Source organism: Salmo trutta, chromosome 7 (genome assembly GCF_901001165.1).
Source record: "Salmo trutta chromosome 7, fSalTru1.1, whole genome shotgun sequence".
Lineage (NCBI taxonomy): Eukaryota > Metazoa > Chordata > Actinopteri > Salmoniformes > Salmonidae > Salmo > Salmo trutta.
In genome coordinates this window covers 33,665,359-33,685,295 of record NC_042963.1, presented here as the reverse complement: position 1 = coordinate 33,685,295, position 19,937 = coordinate 33,665,359, and the positions used below count along the sequence as shown (strand labels likewise).

The window sequence follows — 19,937 nt, the reverse complement described above, 5'->3', positions numbered from 1 at the left end:
CCTTGATTACGGTCAAGGGGGCTTAAACCTCCCCAATTTTAGAATGTACTACTGGGCTGCACAGTCTAGGTTTCTGGCTCAGAGGTTTGACAATGGTCCCTCTCCCGCATGGTTGAACATTGAAAAGCTTGAGGTAAATTATGACACTGGGGCAGAATTGTTTTACAAATGGGACAGAAAATCTATAAAAACCATCACAGACAACCCTTTAATCATACATTCTGTCCTGGCATGGTGCAAACTGCATGAGCTGTTCAGACGAGAGGGATTTCTTTCCCCTAAAACCCCTTTATGGAACAATAGATTGATCCCTATGTTTTTCCAGAATAGTAACTTTAGACCATGGTCTGATAAGGGGATCACTCTTCTGGAACACTGTTATGAGGAGGGAGTTCTTATGTCTTTTGAACAGCTGAAACAGAAATACCACTTGTCTAACAGGGACTTCTTTAGCTACCTACAACTACGAGACTTTATTAGGGTGACTCTCAAGGGACAATGGAACCTACCTAAGATGTCACCTATTGAACAACTCTGCCACGCAGACCAACCACTGTTCAAGACCATTTCCCGTGTTTACGATGCTCTTTTGTCAGGACTAACACTGCCTGAGCTAGATAAACCCCGACTTAGATGGGAAAAAGATCTGGGTATTGATCTTGATGAGGGTCTATGGAGTGACCTATGCATGGATGGTGTTACATCCACATTGAACTCCAGATACAGACTGATCCAGTTTAATTTCCTCCATCAGCTCTATATCACCCCATCTAGACTGCACAAGTTCAACCCTGATATCTCCTCCCTATGTTTTAGATGTGGCTCAGATGAAGGAACATTCCTCCATTCCACTTGGCAGTGTTCAAAACTACATGGTTTCTGGCAGGGGTTGCATTCCCTTTAGACCCGGAGGTCGGTCTACTGGGTAACTTTACTAACACCAATCTTAGGCAAAGCCATACTATAAAGCTAACAGAAATATTGCTAGCAATTGCCAAGAAATGTGTTGCCTTGAAATGGAAATCAGATTCCTCCCTGCCAGTTGCAATGTGGCTATCGGAAGTTAATAGTTGTATCCCACTGGAGATAATCAGTTACTGCTTGAGGAATAAGTTAAAGACATTTTACAGAATTTGGCAACCTTTTATTGACTATATGGTGAATCTCCCCCCACATCACACTGATTGAATCTCTATATAATCCTTATATAATGTTTCACACGTAATATATAATATGTAGCTTACGGCAGGTGACCATATGATCCAATGTCTCATTATTTTTATTTTTTTATTTTACTCTTTATTATGACTTATTTATTGTATGTTTGTATATATATATTTATAATTATTTATATTTTTTTGTTACGCTCGTCTGTTACTGTCACTTTGTCCTATTGTTGTCTAATATCTTTTCACTTTTGTTTTTAATGTTCTTAATTGGAAAATGCAAAAATAAAATGTTTTTAAAAACGAAACAGAAAAAACAGGTGGGGCTGTCGCCACTGCCTTATGGTATAGCTCAGGGTTCCCAAACCATTTCTATTGGCACAAGCACTGTTCACACCCCTCTTGTTTTTTAGCCAATCCATGTTGTTGTAATGTTTGATCTACTCAAATCCCGGCCTGACCGCTCATTAGGCAGAATTAGGCAGCCACCTTCAGCGGGAGATTGATGACATGAAACCTCACATAATTCTGCCCAAAAACAGTAACAATTTCTCTCAACCAGTGGCATATGGGCTTTTTAGGTGAGCACTGATGCCACACTGTGATAAGCAGTGCCCACTTTGTCAAAGGCAGGGGTGTAAAATATGTTGCTTGTCCATTCCCTGCCCGCCTCTCCAGGGTGCTGTTGGAGAGAGTTATTGCTGTGGTGCTCTAACATAAATCATGTAGCAGATATAGGATATGGTAGAAAGAGTATGTGGAATTTTATGTAGCCTACAGGCTGGAGATAAAATGTATGACAATGTAATGAGATGGACACTTTTTATATCATGCAGGTTTCTCCGATCAAATAGCTTAACCTAAATGGCACCCAATCAAATAAAATATTTGCTGTCACGTTGACAAACATATCCTAAAAACAGGACAGGTCAAAGTAAAATGGACAATAAGGAATGGACAATCACAAATGTTGTCCAGGAGTTTCATCCGGGTGTCATGATCAGTGGTTTTAAGTTTGTATCTGTCCATTTTTGACAAGCTGATCATAGCGAAAAAGAAAATACACTATATATACAAAACTATATGGACACCCCTTCAAATTAATGTATTCTGCTATCTCAGCCACACCCCTTGCTGACAGGTGTATAAAATCGTGCACACAGCCATGTAATCTTCATAGACAAACATTGGCAGTAGAATGGCCTTACTGAAGATCTCAGTGACTTTCAATGTGGCACCGTCATATGATGCCACCTTTCCAACAAGTCAGTTTGTCAAATTTCTGACCAGCTGCGAAGTGTTAGGCCACACAAGCTCATAGAACCTGCCCGAATGCATAGTGCCAACTGTAAAGTTTGGTGGAGGAGGAATAATGGTCTGGGGCTGTTTTTAATGGTTTGGGCTAGGCCCCTTAATTCCAGCGAAGGAAAATCTTAATGCTACAGCATACAACGACATTCTAGACAATTCCGCATCCAACTTTGTGGCAACAGTTTGGGGAAGGCCCTTTCCTGTTTCAGCATGACAATGCCCCCGTGCACAAAATGAGGTCCATACAGAAATGGTTTGTCGAGATCAGTGTGGATAAACTTGACTGGTCTGCCCGGAGCCCTGACCTCAACCCCATCGAACACCTTTGGGATGATTGGAACGCCGACAGCGAGCCAGGCTTAATCGCCCAACATCAGTGCCCGACCTCTCTAATGCTCTTGTGGCTGAATGGAAGCAAGTCCCCACAGCAATGCTCCAACATCTAGTGAAAAGCCTTCCCAGAAGAGTGGAGGCTGTTATTGCAGCAAAGGGGGGACCAACTCCATATTAATACCCATGATTTTGGAATGAGATGGTCGATGAGCAGGTGTCCAGATACTTTTGGATAGCTGATATTCAGAGCTTAAATAGCCAAGTTGATTAGTCACAGGAATCAGGACTAATAAAGCCAATGCAATGGCCTGTTTTACAAATGATGGACCTACAACACGGATGAGCATTTATAAAATTCCATTGCAGGCAGACATGGTAGGCTACACATCAGTAAGCACGAGCCAATGTCTTTTGGACAGCTTTTTTTGGTCCTGTCTGGACCGGACGTCTTTTTTGTTGTTGGTGTTTTACAAACGATAGGCTTACCACATAAATAGGCATCCGTACAATTTAATTCCAGACAACACTGTAGGCTGCTCAGTAAGCACAGACTGACTCCGAAGCCTTTTGGATTTATTTTTTGGTGCAGTCTGGACCAGCCTTGAATTCCACATCCACCGACATTGGTTTTTGAACCGATCCGGACCAAATCTGAACCAATCATTGGCATTTTTTGGTCTCACCTAGGGCGGCAGAGTGGCAATGACCAGCCCTGACCCAAATATCACATGAATACACATTAGACATGGCAAAATGTATAGAATTGCCAGAAGATTTGCTTTATAACGGCAAAATGTTCTCTACACCCCATGACAAAATGTGTAGAATTGCGGGAAATAAGCTTTAACCCTCTCCGCTAAACCTCTTACAACAAAATCCATGGGCTAAAAAACCTAGCTAAAAACCATTAGCTGACATGGGCTAGTTGATCTGGACATTTCTGCCAAGTTATAAATAGCTCTCTAAGGTATGCAATGACTGACATGACAAGAGGAACTGATGATGCACTTCCCAATTTAGAAATTGCACCTTGTGCATTCTACTATTACAACTTCAAGAGTAAGTTCAAAGCAGGACTGAGTTCCTTTGAAATTGTGATAATTTGCTTCAGACAAGCGCATTTCCAGGCATAGAGCTGACATGGAAGTAAATAATATTGAAAGTATTTTGAAAATTCCCAAAACAAACCCTTTTCCTTACAAAATTCCCCTAGATGTACATTTTAAACATTTTAAAATAACTTTCCCTGCCGGACAAGGATTGTCCTGACTTTGGAGAATCCCATATGAACACGTCATAATGCTTGTGGGCTGTGTGCTACACCAGTGATTTAAGCTGATAAGCCACTCTTAATGGCTGCAGAATGAGCAGCCAGGCTCCTTGGGTTGTAAACTCTCTGGATTTGGAAACTAGAGGTGCTCCTAAGTAGAATGGACCCCCTTTTTACTGCGACACAATGTACTGTACAGGAAATTGTGTACGGTGCAAAAAAAATTATACAAATAATAATAATTTGATGTTTTATTGCCACATACACAGGATAGGGTCAGACACATACTGTATATGTCCAATATGAAAAACCTACTGAACATTGTGCAATATGAATGGGCAATATGAATCCGCCATCGATAAGAAACAATACTGTGCTGCCGTATTCATTGACCTGGCCAAAGCTTTTGACTCTGTTAATCACCACATCCTCATCGGCAGACTCAGTAGCCTTGGTTTCTCAAACGATTGCGTCGCCAGGTTCACCAACTACTTCTCTGATAGAGTTCAGTGTGTCAAATCGGAGGGCCTGCTGTCCGGACCTCTGGCAGTCTCTATGGGGGTACCACAGGGTTCAATTCTTGGGCCAACTCTTTTCTCTGTATACATCAATGATGTCGCTCTTGCTGCTGGTGAATCTCTGATCCACCTCTACGCAGACGACACCATTCTGTATACTTCTGGCCCTTCTTTGGACACTGTGTTAACAACCCTCCAGACGAGCTTCAATGCCATACAACTCTCCTTCCTTGGTCTCCAACTGCTCCTAAATACAAGTAAAACTAAATGCATGCTCTTCAACCGATCGCTGCCTGCACCTGCCCGCCTGTCCAGCATCACTTCTCTGGACGGTTCTGACTTAGAATTTGTGGACAACTACAAATACCTAGGTGTCTGGTTAGACTGTAAACTCTCCTTCCAGACTCACATCAATCATCTCCAATCCAAAGTTAAATCTAGAATTGGCTTCCTATTTCGCAACAAAGCATCCTTCACTCATGCTGCCAAACATACCCTTGTAAAACTGACCATCCTACCAATCCTCGACTTCGGCGATGTCATTTACAAAATAGCCTCCAATACCCTACTCAACAAGCTGGATGCAGTCTATCACAGTGCCATCCGTTTTGTCACCAAAGCCCCATATACTACCCACCACTGCAACCTGTACGCTCTCGTTGGCTGGCCTTCGCTTCATAATCGTCGCCAAACACATTGGCTCCAGGTCATCTACAAGACCCTGCTAGGTAAAGTCCCCCCTTATCTCCGCTCACTGGTCACCATAGCAGCACCCACCTGTAGCACGCGCTCCAGCAGGTATATCTCTCTGGTCACCCCTAAAGCCAACTCCTCCTTTGGTCGTCTCTCCTTCCAGTTCTCTGCTGCCAATGACTGGAACGAACTACAAAAATCTCTGAAACTGGAAACACTTATCTCCCTCACTAGCTTTAAGCACCAGCTATCAGAGCAGCTCCCAGATCACTGCACCTGTACATAGCCCATCTATAATTTAGCCCAAACTACTACCTCTTCCCCTACTGCATTTATTTATTTTATTTATTATTTTGCTCCTTTGCACCATATTATTTATATTTTAACTTTGAACTTTCTTCAAATTACAAATCTACCATTCCAGTGTTTTACTTGCTATACTTTATTTACTCTGCCACCATGGCCTTTTTTGCCTTTACCTCCCTTATCTCACATCATTTGCTCACATTGTATATAGTCTTATTTTTGTCTACTGTATCATTGATTGTATGTTGTTTTACTCCATGTGTAACTCTGTGTTTTTGTATGTTGTCGAACTGCTTTGCTTTATCTTGGCCAGGTCACAATTGTAAATGAGAACTTGTTCTCAACTTGCCTACCTGGTTAAATAAAGGTGAAATAAATAAATAAATAATTAAAAATTGGATTTAAAAGTGTTTTCTAAACATTTGGTATGATTAACATTGTTATTACTATTATTATTAATAGTAGCATTATAAATAATGTTTTGTTATTTGTATTACTGTTGTTACCATAATAACTATCTAGTAATCATTACTTTTAATGCTGTTAACAATAATGTCAATGCTATAATATTATTTGTGCTAGAAAGGAGATTACATTTTTTCCTTTTTTCCTGTTGTTAAACAAAATGGCAGTATAGCTTATGGTTCGGCAGCCCGGACCTCATTGGAAAGGCTAGATGTCAAAGAATATGTAGTGGGGCACTTCGGACCTCCCCAGTGGCTGCGCTACAGGTGTAGATGGGGTATATGCAGATTAGGAGACAGCAGCTGGCAAATCATTATTGGGTCCACCTACAGGGACATGGGGTGTCTCATCCTGCGAAAGGGATTTTACAGGCATGCTGGGAACATGAGCAAAGACAACACAAGCTTTGGGTGGGTGGGTAATACCCAAGCGAATGAGATGGGACTGTATGGAAGGGAGTTTAGTCCAACGGTAGCTATTCCCACCTCCAGTAGTTGATCTAGAAGGAGGTGGAGAGACTACAGAAAGACAGGGAGAGTGTTGATCCATCTGATTTGTTTAAGAGACGTCTGGATACTGTGTATCAAGATTTTGTGGCCATTTACACAGATGATTCAAAAGATCCAAGGACATGACGTACTGGGTCAGCATTTGTAGTGTAGGAATGTGGGGTGGCAGTCAGGAAACGTATTACAGATCATATGGCTGCATATACAGGGGAGATGATGGCCATACTGTTGGCCTTGCAGTGGGTGGAGGAAGTCTAGCCAGACAGAGTAGTTATTTGCTCTGATTCATGTGCAGTGTTGATGAGTCTCCAGTCCTTCAGGTCACGTAGCAGACAAGACCTGCTTTATGAGGTGCTACAAACCCATGGCAGGATTAGACAGATCAGTATACAGATAAGATTTATTTGGGGTCCCAAGTAAATGGAGGGGAACGATGCAGTTGATGTACTGGCTAAACAAGAACTTAGTAGTGGGGATATTAATGTTGTAGTTTCAATGAGCAAGGCAGAGGCAAAAGGCCTGATATGGACAGTAACGGTGCAGAGATGGCAGGAGCAGTGGAATAGAGATACTAAGGGCAGGCATTTAGTTCAATTACAGAGGAAAGTCAGGGAGGGGAGGACAACAGGAAGGGACAGAAAAGAGGAGGCTATTTTTACAAGATTAAGGGTGGGACACAGCCTGTTGAATAAGACCTTAAATGTGACAAGAAAGCATCCAACAGGAAAGTGTGATTATTGCAAGGAAACAGACACCGTGGAACATGTATTGCTACCGTGTGGACAGTATCAGAGGGAAAGTGAGAGGCTGAGATCTAGTATGAGGGAGAAGGGGATACAGGAAATTAGTTTAAATAGTATATTGAGTAGAACGTCATTAGTTATAGTCTCAAATATTTTGTTATTTTTTTAAGATTAACGAGACTGGCAGGTAGGATTTAGTTTCTACCCGTCTCTTGCCCACACTCCAGTACAGTAGGTGGTGGTAATGCACCATAACGTTGGATGCCAACTGCCGATAATCCCCACCGAAGAAGAAGAAACAATTCGACAGGAAGTAGCTAGCTAGCTAGGCTGCTAGCATCATCAAACACTTTGCTTCAAAAATGCCGGAGTTAGCGGTAGAAAATGTTGTTGTCCATCCACTTGTGTTGCTCAGCGTGGTGGATCATTTTAATCGGTATGTAATTAATAATATATATGTTTGGAAATCACATCCATTCGCTACCTCTGCTAGCTTGCCACTTTTTATACGAGATGATGATGTTGCAGCCAGGCATAGCTAACGTTAGCTGGCCAGCTAACCTGCTGAGTCAGAAACCCATTTGAAGCTGTGCATTTGTTAGCAATGACAGTAGGTTATCTAGTTAATTTATTTTGGCTGTTGTAATAACAGGCAAATAGCTAGCAACATTCACTAATTATGGAAGAATTTAACCATAACAACATTATGGATCAGAGTAGTTAACTAGCTAACTTAGCTAGGGGTAAAGTATTGTAGTTAGCTTATTCAGGTGTTTCCAAACCTTTTCACTCGGCCCCCCTTCCAGCATTGGGGAACATCCCGCGCCCCCCACGTCTATTTTTATTGGTACAAACACTGTTTATGACAAACTGTTTACACCCCTCTTGTTGTCGGGGGGGGATATTTAGCAGATTTGAAGTTTATATCCTGAAATTCTACACATTTTGTCATGGGATGCAGAGAACATTTTGCGGTTTCATAACACATTTTCTTGCAATTCTATATATTTTGCCATGTCTAATGTGTATTCATGTGATAGTTGAGGGACTCAAACATTACAACAAAATCTATGGGCTAAAAAACCTAGCTAAAGAACGTTAGCTGACATGGGCTAGTTGATCTGGACATTTTTGACAAGTTATAAATAGCTCTCTAAGGTATGTAATGACTGACATGACAAGAGGAAAACTGATGATGCGCTACCCATTTTCGAAATTGCACCTTGGGCATTCTACTATTACAATTTTTATGAGTAAGTTGAAAGCCGGACTGAGTCCCCCATGCCGTTTGGGAACCACTGAGCTAATTAACTAGTTATGTTAACTTAAAGATGCACTCTTAAACTTTTGTATAATTTCAGCCAGTAGTTTTGAAAGTGGTATCATGAGCAAAAAGTGGTCCCAGTTTTTTGTGTACTACGTCATCATATTGTGTACTACGTCATCCATTTCTTATGTTACGTCCTACTTATGTTACGTCCTGCTATATATACATATTTTTTTTATTTTTTAAAAAAATTCATATATGTTACGAATCCAATTCGTACTATATGTTACGATTTTGTTGTGATTAAGCTCATGGAGTGTGCCTTTAAGTTTTTGCTTGATTTCCACTAAGACATGCTATGATATTGATTGTGTAAATGTGCTCTTTTGACAGAATAGGGAAAGTAGGTAACCAAAAGCGAGTAGTGGGTGTCCTCCTCGGCTCTTGGCATAAGAAAGTCCTTGATGTGTCCAACAGCTTTGCAGGTGAGTTCTTCTCCTTCCATGTACTAAAATAACATGTTTGTGACTGGTTTATAACATCTTTATCATATTTGTGAGAGAACTCAAATAATAATTATGATCACTAAACGTTTAGCTATATTGCTAAGCCTGTTGTTGAATCCAATATTGATTGTGTTTTTCGCCAGTGCCTTTTGATGAGGATGACAAGGATGATTCAGTGTGGTTCCTGGATCACGACTACTTGGAGAATATGTACAACATGTTCAAGAAAGTCAATGGTGAGACCACACACTATACATTATTACTTTTTAACTATATACATTGTCTCATCAACTTCTACATAGTGTGGCTACGAGATTCTTAAACCTTTTCCTTCTCTTCTCCCAGCCAGAGAGAGGATAGTGGGCTGGTATCACACAGGTCCTAAACTACATAAGAATGATATTGCCATCAATGAACTCATCAAGCAATACTGCACCAATTCAGTAAGTGCTTTCCACCCAGTAAATATTCCACATGAATAACTAAATATCGGTAAGAAATATGCCTCGTCTCCTGTTGAAAGGATTAAATTGTATTGATAATGCAGCAGATAATTAAGTGAACATTGACTGTGTTTGTATGGCACTTTCCCCCTCAGGTTTTAGTGATCATTGATGTAAAGCCTAAGGACCTGGGCCTGCCTACAGAAGCCTACTTCTCGGTGGAGGAAATACATGATGTAAGTGGAGCATAGACTTGTTTGAGACTAAATGACAAAATAAGTCAAACCCTGGACCAGCCAACCCTAGGGGCTGTGGGCTGATTTTGGACTGGGCATACAATTGATCATTGTGAAAAGAAGGAAGACTTTTACTCTAAAAGGGTTCTTGTCTCTTCACTCTTCCAGGACGGCACCCCGACCTCCAAAACATTTGAACATGTGACCAGTGAGATTGGAGCTGAGGAGGCAGAGGAGGTGGGCGTGGAGCACCTTCTCAGGTACACATCATTTTTTAACTGGACTACGCAGACACCAAACATTTCATGGATTTTCTATTATTTCTATCATGCTTAACACCACACCGACTTGCACTAATGTCGATTAAACTTGATATATTCTACCCCATTTTCTTCCATCTACAGAGACATCAAGGACACAACAGTTGGTACTCTGTCACAGCGTATCACTAACCAGGTACATGGCCTAAAGGGGCTCAACTCCAAGCTGCTGGACATCAGGTCTTACCTGGAGAGAGTGGCTGCAGGCAAGTTGCCCATCAACCACCAAATCATCTACCACCTACAGGACATCTTCAACCTGCTTCCTGATGTCAACCTTCTGGTAAGCTGGGGTGTAGGTTTAGGATGGGGGTGGGGTAATGTGTGTGAGTAGGCTGGGTTATGTGGAAGAAAGGGGGCAGGGGGTGGCTGGCATGGTAATCAATATTAGCTTTTATATTTTGAAAGAGTACACACATACATTTTCCTTCTCAAATCAAATAAATTCACGTGGTATGATCTACTACTTCATTACAATGAACAGATAGTCCGTCTTTTTCCACCAGATTTTCACTGTTTAGTTAATCATAATACACATTCCCTAATCCTGCCACTTCTCCCTGCAGGAGTTCACAAAGGCCTTCTACCTGAAGACCAATGACCAGATGCTGGTGGTCTACCTGGCGTCCCTCATCCGCTCGGTGGTGGCTCTCCACAACCTCATCAACAACAAGATCTCCAACCGTGACGCTGAGAGGAAAGAGGGACAGGAGAAAGAAGAGGGCAAGAAGGAAAAGAAAGAGGACAAGGAGAAGAAGGAAGAGAAGGAGAAAGGCGACACCTCGTCCAGGAAAGATGAGAAAAAGAAAAAATGAGTGCGCACTATTGGTGTTTGTCTTTATGTCATACCCTATTCCCCTGGATAGTGCACTATTTTTGGCCTGAACCACAGTCGTCTGTATATGGGTCTAGCTAAAAGTAGTGCTCTATATGGGGGTAGGGTGTCATTTGAGACTTGCCCTTTGTCATAACTGGCACTGAATAACTATAGTGCTGAGGGTGACAGGATGGTTATGTGTGTTGGATGTTCTCTACAATGAGAACATGTTCGTTCTGCACCATCTGGGCTGCCTTCAGTAGGGCACAACGTTACAGAACCTCAGATAGAAGTCCATATTGTAGAACAGACATGCCTTTTTGACATGTGAAGAATCAGGTCAGCTTTATTCTGGTATTTCTATCTACAACATTCAGTAAATTGCCCCCTCCCGAATGTGACCCTGGTGCTGTGTGTGTATGGTGAAAGGAACCTTCAGTTTCTGTATCACTCATTAAAGTAGGCTTATATTAAATCATTTTCGTTAAGTTTGTAATTTGCAAGTCTATTCTTTTGTCCCTTGCCTTTGTTTGGGTGTAATTTGTTGTACTGTATGATATTTCATGTCATAGAAACACAGGGAGGAGAATTGTGAGGTTATGAAGCCTCGTCTGACACTTGTGGGGAAGATGCATTCAAGTCTGGTGATGGACTGAATATAATGAATCTCTCTCACAACACATGCTATACCAAGTTAAGAGTGGTTTGAAGTTTATTTTTCCATTTGGATTAACTGTAGACAAAGCTTATTGACAAAGGACCTATACTGGGTTACTTGATGACACAACCTTTACAGCCAAGGAACTAATAGTTCCTGAAGTGCCTTCAGAAAGTATTCATACCCCTTGACTTATTCCACATTTTGTGTTACAGCCTGAATTCAAAATATAGTTTTTCCCCCTCACCCATCTACACACAATACCCCTTTTTTTTTATATATATATTTCACCCTTATTTTACCAAGTAAGTTGACTGAGAACACATTCTCATTTACAGCAATGACCTGGGGAATAGTTACAGGGGAGAGAGGGGATGAATGAGCCAATTGTAAACTGGGGATGATTAGGTGACCATGATGATATGAGGGCCAGATTGGGAATTTTGCCTGCAAAATAATAATACTACTAATAATAATGAAATACAGAAGTATCACCCCTGAGTCAATACATGTTAGAATCACCTTTGGCAGCGATTACAGCTGTGAGTCTTTCTGGGTAATTCTCTAAGAACTTTTCACACCTGGATTGTACAATATTTGCACATTATTCATTTAAAAATTCTTCAAGCTCTGTCAAGTTGGTTGTTGATCTTTGCTAGACAGCCATTTTCAAGTCTTGCCATAGTTTTTCAAGTTGATTTATGTCACTAACTAGGTCACTAAGGAACATTCAATGTCGTCTTGGTAAGCAACTCCAATGTAGATTTGGCCTTGTGTTTTAGGTTATTGTCCTGCTGAAATTTGAATTTGTCTCCCAGTGTCTGTTGGAAAGCAGACGGAACCAGGTTTTCCTCTAGGATTTTCCCTGTGCTTAGCTCTATTCTGTTTATTTTTATCCTAAAAAACTCCTTGCCAGTGACAAGCATACCCATATCGTGATGCAGTCACCACCATGCTTGAAAATATGAAGTGGTACTCAGTGATTTGTTTGATTTGCCCCAAATATAACGCTTTGTATTCAGGACAAAAAAAGTTAATTTCTTTGCCACATTTTTTGTAGTTTTACTTTAGTTCCTTAATGCAAACAGGATGCATATTTCTGTACAAGCTTCCCTTTTTCACTGTCATTTAGGTTAGTATTGTGGAGTAACTACAATGTGGTTGACGCCACTGCGTTTATTATTATCATCCTTGTCATGACGCAGCACTAGGTTAGTATGGCGAAGATGCGTTTCTGCGCAGATTTGGATGTGTAGATTTATATTCTAACATACAGTAAAACAACGGTAGGTATGGTTTATTGTACCACAAACTGCCAATAGGCTTCAATTATTTTCACACTAACGTTAGTAGCTAATTCGAAAATTGTACGATGGTATGCAACGAGGAATACGGCGGTAGGATTTTATAAAAATGTGCAAGTCAGGTAAATCAGATTTTGGTCGGTAAAATGGATTGTGACGTCAGGGTATAAAACCCCCAGGGGAGGGAGAGCAAGGTTGGAGTATCGTATGTAAGCTATTCGCCCACGGTAAAGTAGGCAGTAGGCGAGGAAGAGCGAGCACGAGAGACGCACCACCCACCAAGCTAAATAACATTCGTATTCCCTATTGATCAGGCCATGACTCCACAAATATCACCCTAGTGAGGCGTGAACAGCAAGAGCGGTGATATGGCCTATATCCAGGTAAGGTGTACCCTGTCCCTATGTTATATTTGTAATGTCAGTCAGACCCCTCGTCTTGCTCTGGGGTGAAGGGTAATCTGCAGAATGGACGTTTCTGAGTTGTGTCTGAGTGTGGTTTCATAATGACATCAGGATTGCGGGACATGTGAATAAATCACTGGCGTGTTACTCAGTTGACATAATTTCAAAATTCACGCAGCTAGTCAGACCAAGTAGGCTATGGAGTCCTAAAAGCAGGTCTGCGCCCTATCTCTGTCTCACCCACAAACAGGTGGTTTAAAGCAAGCTTAAACGTTACCAGGGCTCCTGGCTCGTGTGTGTGGCGCTTCAGTTTGGGAAGACTTTTGGTCATCTCAATTGCACATTTATGTGCCATCATTTCCTAAATGTGTTATCTCTTTGCTCCTTCAGATACCTGATGATGAGAAGGGGTATAAGTTGGACCTCTTCTGTGTCCCCAAACACTATGAGGAGGATTTAGACCAGGTCATCATCCCCCATGGACTGATCATGGACAGGTAAGTCAAACCATCACCACTGGACTGGCACTCTTTGGGACCTGGGTAGGCTACTGTACTATAACATCATCATTGCACATTTTCCTATTCCTTTGTGGAGTAAATCAGAACTCTAATTTTGTACAAATTCCTCTATGCCGCCATTGTTTCCTTAATTTACACCATGGTTGCTAAGGTATTTTGTCGATAGAGCTCACTGACATATTTGTTAGACAAATCAGTGTCAGGCATCTAAACCAGCAGTCTTTTTTTTTGTAATGGTGTATAGCCATCATCAATTTGCATTGCAGACAGGGAGAAGGCAAGCAGCAGCCTTATGAATGAAACACACTGTTAGTCAGATACCCTGTTGTAGAATGCCATGTTAAACCCTGTTATGAATAGTAGGACTCCAGCCAGATCATTTGATTTGACCCAGTCAGCAACTTTTCAGCCAGTTTTCCATACATGGCCAATACTAGCCTTAAACCATGATGTTCTGACTGACCAGATCACAAACCATCTGAAGATTGATTGATGAGCCTGCACAGAAATTCCAGGTCCCATGGATGTCCCTCTCTTCCTCTCTTTTTTATCCTTCTCTCTATTCCTGTCTCTCTAGGACTGAGCGCCTGGCTCGTGATATAGTCCGGGACATGGGGGGACACCATATAGTAGTACTGTGTGTTCTCAAAGGAGGTTATACTTTCTTTGCCGACCTGCTGGACTACATCAAGGCCCTAAATCAGAACAGCGATAAGTCTGTCCCGTTGACTGTGGATTTCATTAGGCTAAAGAGCTATTGCGTGAGTCAACCACTCCACGTTTCTCTCACTCTCCTTCAATAGCCTCCAATTGTGTAAGAAAGATGGCAATCTTTATATGTAAGCAATACAGCTGTTGCTTATTCTCTCTGTGTGTCTGTGTGTGTGTGTGGCCTGGTCTCAGATCAGTTTGTTTAGCCAACCCCTCATCTGTTGTTTGTCATGACAACAAACATGACACAAGGGTTGGCTAAATCACAATGTGATCTGCTACTAGACTCTCATCTGATGCATGAGCAGATAACACTTCCATTGGCCAACACGGTTATGTCTTTTAATGTATTACTAGATGACCTGATGATTATTTAGAGTAGACCATCACCCTCTCCCTGGGTGAGATGTGTAGTTTTACTGATGTGTGTATTGTCCCCAGAATGACCAGTCTACAAACATTGTCAAAGTTATCGGAGGGGACGAGCTCTCAACTCTAACCGGGAAGGTGAGATTTGATTGCTTGACATAACCACAGATAAAATACAAAGATCTTAGGAGTGAAGTTGTAATCCTTTAACCAATGAGGTGCTGTATTTTTGTTTAATTATTGGATTTTTAGTTATGTACATATTGTTCTACAGTATATATGTGATCAATTGTCTTCTAATTTCCTTTGCAGAATGTTTTGATAGTTGAGGTAAGACCAATTTCCCTGTGTCTTTTTAGCACTTAATCTAAATATTCAATCTCTGTAAATGTTAAAATTGCTGTAGATAAATGTGTGGAGCACACTAGCTCTAACATGAACTATAGCTATATGACCAGGGTGCAAATCACATTCACTAATGGGTGTACCCTAAAAGAAGTGGGCTGTACCATCGCTATGGTTGTCCACATTAATATTGAATTGCTTTACTTGAATTGTTGTTGGACTTCCTTGCACTCCTTAAATTGAACCCCCTTATGCAACGGTATCTGTCCTGCTGACGTGTTTAGGACATTGTGGAGACGGGGAGGACTATGGAGACACTGCTATCACTGCTGAGTGAATGCAATCCAAAGATGGTCAAAGTGGTCAGGTGAGAACCAATGTATTAAGCACACAGTACTCTTTTTCTCCCATATTGTGCTTACTGAACATTCCCTATAGGTGCTGTGTAGCCCTGATTTAGACAGAGAAGTGGTTCAGCTCAGAATGTCACTCTTTGACTGCATTTACACAGGCAGACAAATTCTGATATTTTTTTCACTAATTGGTCTTTTGACCAATTGGATCAGCTCTAAAAAAAGATCTAATGTGACAATATCTGATGTGATTGGTCAGCAGACCAATTAGTGGAAAAAATATTTTAATTGGGCTGCCTGTGTAAACGCAGCCTTTGTCGATCTAGACAGCAATATTAATGACCGCACTCTCCATCTATTGTAATGCACACTCTCCCCTTAAGCACTGATTTAGAGATGTTATGTGACTGGATCAGATTAAGAGTTAATCTATGTACCATACTGTTAATTGAACTGTGGAGGGATGGGATATCCCTCTGCTATGGAAGGGACTATTTGACTCTAGTTTAGGTTGTAGACGGCTGTGTTGAGCGCATTCTAGCTATGTTATGTTATTGAACAATGCAAGGCCATTGACCATGTCATTGAGAGCGATGCATGCCATGCCATTAAGAGCATGGTTTGCATAGAGATCCTATTCAGTTCTGTGCTTGTATGCATTGTCATTTCAGCCTTCTAGTCAAGAGAACACCAAGGAGCTCAGGATACAGACCAGACTGTGAGTTCTGCCGTGTTTTGTGTGTGTCATGCATGCCTTCCCACCGTTCATACACTGCTGTACTAGAAAGAGTCTTTGGAAGGATGACCACGTATAATAGTTGGGATTAATATGCGTATCTAACAATCGACTTTGAATGTGTAGGTCAACATGGTACTCAAGTACGAGTATTCTTCACACACACGGTTAGTGATGTATGTCATTCCTTTAAGTCAGAGTTGGATAAGCTTTCAAAGATGGTTTTGCAAGGACAGCTGTTTACCTTTGACCTGCTCTGTGACCGTTGCAGCTAAAGGGTCAACCCCAGTCACAGACAACAGGAGTCAACTAGCTAACCTCCAGAGATGGAAAAGAGCAACATACTTTATATCTATGTTAATGTTGTGAAATACTAATGCAAAACTCATCCCATAAGATCTTTTGATACTGCTAACTTAATACTACACAGCAAGATGTATAACTTACATGTAGCTTAGTATTGTGCAGTGAATTCTGTCCGTCTCTGTATTTGGTCAGACATCGGGTTTGAGGTGCCAGATTGGTTTCTGGTGGGATATGCCCTGGACTACAACGAGTACTTCAGAGATCTCAGTGTAAGTTCGCTGCATTGGAGATGATCCTGATATTCAGTTATATTCTCTGAGATTCAGCATGTCAAAACCTAGTGAAAGACATACACTGAGTGTACAAAACATTAGGAACACTTTCCTAATATTGAGTTGGACCCCCTTTTTCCCTTAGAACAGCCTCAATTCGTCGGGGCATGGACTCTACAAGGTGTCGAAAGCGTTCCACAGGGATGCTGGCCCCTGATGACTCCAATGCTTCCCACATTTGTGTTAAATTAGGTGGATATCCTTTGGGTGGTGGACCAATCTTGATACATACAGAAAACTGTTGAATGTGAAAAACCCATCAGTGTTGCCGTTCTTGACAAACTCAAACTGGTGCGCCTGACACCTACTTTTGTCTTGCCCATTCACCCTCTGAATGGCACATACACAACCCATGTCTCAAGGCTTAAAAATCCTTCTTTACCCTGCCTTCTCCTCTTCAAATACACTGACTGAAGGAGAACAAGTCACATCAATAAGGGATGGTAGCTTTCACCTGGCCAGTCTGACATGGAAAGAATGTTTTGTTCCTAATGTTTTGTACACTCAATGTATGTATGAGGGGTCAGTTTAACCAAGTCTGCTGTTGGTGTATTCTTTTTACACTTTACCATGTGTTTTTGCTCTGTGCAGCACATCTGCATACTGAACGAGAACGCAAAGGAGAAGTACAAAGTGTGAGCTGAGGCGATAGACAGATGGATGACGAGAGACTAGGACCACTGTGATGATCCTGAGCTTTTGAGGGTTCTGAACCTTATTTATGTATAAAACCTACTTAATGTGAACACATGGATTGTGAATTCAGTTTGCAAGATGCTATTTGAGAAAACAAAAATGTATTGAATTCATATTTTTGTTCCCCTGGAAGCAGTTACGTTTTTAAGTAGAGATAGTTATGGGAGAACACTTTTAAAAAAAATTATTATTATTATTATTTTTAGATTTGTTATTATATTGGGGCCTTGGATGCCTCCATCTGATTTATGTTAGTAAGGATGAATTTTGATTTCATTATGTTGCTTAATACAATCCACCGGATCTCAGGCGACTGTACATATCCACAGTAAAATCTATGTGAGTCAAGTCATGTACTGCATTGTACAAACCAATGATGCTGTTTAGCTCATATGCCATGCCCATGCAAAGACAAGCCTGGAATGTAATGTAACAATTTTGTTTAATAATGGCAATGTTTCATTCACCAAGGACATTGACAGCAATATTAAAATAGGATTGATAATCTTAAATTTGTGTGTTAGAGATGCCTTCCACGGATTGACTTTAAAGAAAAGAGAAATCCGCACACTGCTCGTTTTTTATTTTTATTGAAGCATTTAAGGCCAAGAGGCTGACATACAGTTGAAGTCGGAAGTTTACATACACTTATGTTGGAGTCATGAAAAACTTGTTTTTCAAGATCATGAGGAACGAGAATTATGTGGATATAATGAATCAACATCTAAAAACATCGGTAAGTTAAAGCTTGGTCGCAAATGGGTTTTCCAAATGGACAATGACCCCAAGCATACTTCCAAAATTGTAGCAAAATGGCTTAAGGACAACAAAGTCAAGGTATTGGAGTGGCCATCACAAAGCCCTGACCTCAATCCCATAGAACATTTGTCGGCAGAACTGAAAAAGCATGTGTGAGCAAGGAGGCCTACAAACCTGACTCAGTTACACCAGCTCTGTCAGGAGGAATGGGCCAGAATTCACCCAACTTATTGTGGGAAGCTTGTGGAAGGCGACCTGAAACGTTTGACCCAAGTTAAACAATTTAAAGGCAATGCTACCAAATACTAATTGAGTGTATGTAAACTTCTGACCCACTGGGAATGTGATGAAAGAAAAAAAAGCTGAAATAAATCATTCTCTCTACTATTATTCTGACATTTCACATTCTTATAATAAAGTGGTGATCCTAACTGACCTAAAACAGGGCATTTTTACTAGGATTAAATGTCAGGAATTGTGAAAAACTGAGTTTAAATGTATTTGGCTAAGGTGTATGTAAACTTCTGACTTCAACTGTACACAGCTGTGGGAAGTATGGGTGCTCAGGGTGTTAATAAATAAATTTCACAAAAGTAGTGGGGCTTTACTAGTATTAACAGACCGATATAGATTTCTGTAACATGGGCAAAAACATTGAGACAAAGTGGTTTGTGGTGATATGGCTCAGTTGGTAGAGCGTGACTCCCACCGGGGACCAGTATGAAAATGTATGCACTCACTACTGTAAACTGCTCTACTAAAATATAAAAGGAATTAAGACCATTTCAGTTTACATTTAGAAATAAGTTGCATTTGCAAAGTATTTCAAGAAACTGGAAAACATATCAAGCAAGTATTTTTATATTTAATACTTGGGACTATCAGATGAACTGTTTTGTACATAACTACAGTGGCTTGTGAAAGTATTCACCCCCTGGCATTTTTCTTATTTTGTTGCCTTACAATGGGGCTTTTGTATCATTTGATTTACACAACATGCCTACCACTTTGAAGATGCAAAATATTTATTGTGAAACAAACAAGACAAAAATACAGAACTTGAGCGTGCATAACTATTCATCCCCCCCAAAGTCAATACTTTGTAGAGCCACCTTTTGCAGCAATTACAGCTGCAAGTCTCTTGGGGTATGTCTCTATAAGCTTGGCACATCTAGCCACTGGGATTTTTGCACATTCTTCAATGCAAAACTGCTCTAGCTCCTTCAAGTGGGATGGGTTCCGCTGGTGTACAGCAGCCTTTAAGTCATGCCACAGATTCTCAATTGGATTGTCTGGGCTTTGACTAGGCCATTCCAAGACATCTAAATGTTTTTCCTTAAACCACTCAAGTGTTGCTTTAGCAGTATGCTTAGGGCCATTGTCCTGCTTGAAGGTGAACCTCCATCCCAGTCTCAAATCTCTGGAAGACAAACTGGTTTCCCTCAAGAATTTCCCTGTATTTAGCATCATCCATCGTTACTTCAATTCTGACCAGTTTCCCAGTCCCTGCCGATGAACAACATCCCCACAGCATGATGCT

General features: G+C 41.0%; 2 protein-coding genes across 4 annotated transcripts; both read left to right on the top strand.

Moving 5' to 3' along the window:
* The first annotated feature begins 7,591 nt into the window (after window positions 1-7,591).
* LOC115197277 (26S proteasome non-ATPase regulatory subunit 7-like) lies at window positions 7,592-11,399 on the top strand. The gene is made up of 8 exons (XM_029758654.1): window positions 7,592-7,750; window positions 8,975-9,066; window positions 9,231-9,323; window positions 9,433-9,530; window positions 9,686-9,766; window positions 9,935-10,026; window positions 10,171-10,369; window positions 10,653-11,399. The coding sequence occupies exons 1-8, from the start codon at window positions 7,677-7,679 to the stop codon at window positions 10,899-10,901; spliced, it is 978 nt and encodes a 325-aa protein (XP_029614514.1). The 5' UTR covers window positions 7,592-7,676; the 3' UTR covers window positions 10,902-11,399.
* Window positions 11,400-12,771: 1,372 nt separating this feature from the next.
* Window positions 12,772-18,159, top strand: LOC115197276 (hypoxanthine-guanine phosphoribosyltransferase). 3 transcript variants are annotated; one of them, XM_029758651.1, is made up of 10 exons: window positions 12,978-13,248; window positions 13,660-13,766; window positions 14,368-14,551; window positions 14,943-15,008; window positions 15,183-15,200; window positions 15,500-15,582; window positions 16,240-16,286; window positions 16,431-16,471; window positions 16,803-16,879; window positions 17,534-18,159. In XM_029758651.1, the coding sequence occupies exons 1-10, from the start codon at window positions 13,234-13,236 to the stop codon at window positions 17,547-17,549; spliced, it is 654 nt and encodes a 217-aa protein (XP_029614511.1). In that variant the 5' UTR covers window positions 12,978-13,233; the 3' UTR covers window positions 17,550-18,159. The 3 variants fall into 3 exon arrangements, with proteins under 3 accessions (XP_029614513.1, XP_029614511.1, XP_029614512.1); XM_029758653.1 differs by lacking the exons at window positions 16,803-16,879; window positions 17,534-18,159 and adding an exon at window positions 16,576-16,788 and having other exon boundaries at window positions 12,772-13,248; XM_029758652.1 differs by lacking the exon at window positions 16,431-16,471 and having other exon boundaries at window positions 12,983-13,248.
* The last annotated feature ends 1,778 nt before the right edge of the window (window positions 18,160-19,937 follow it).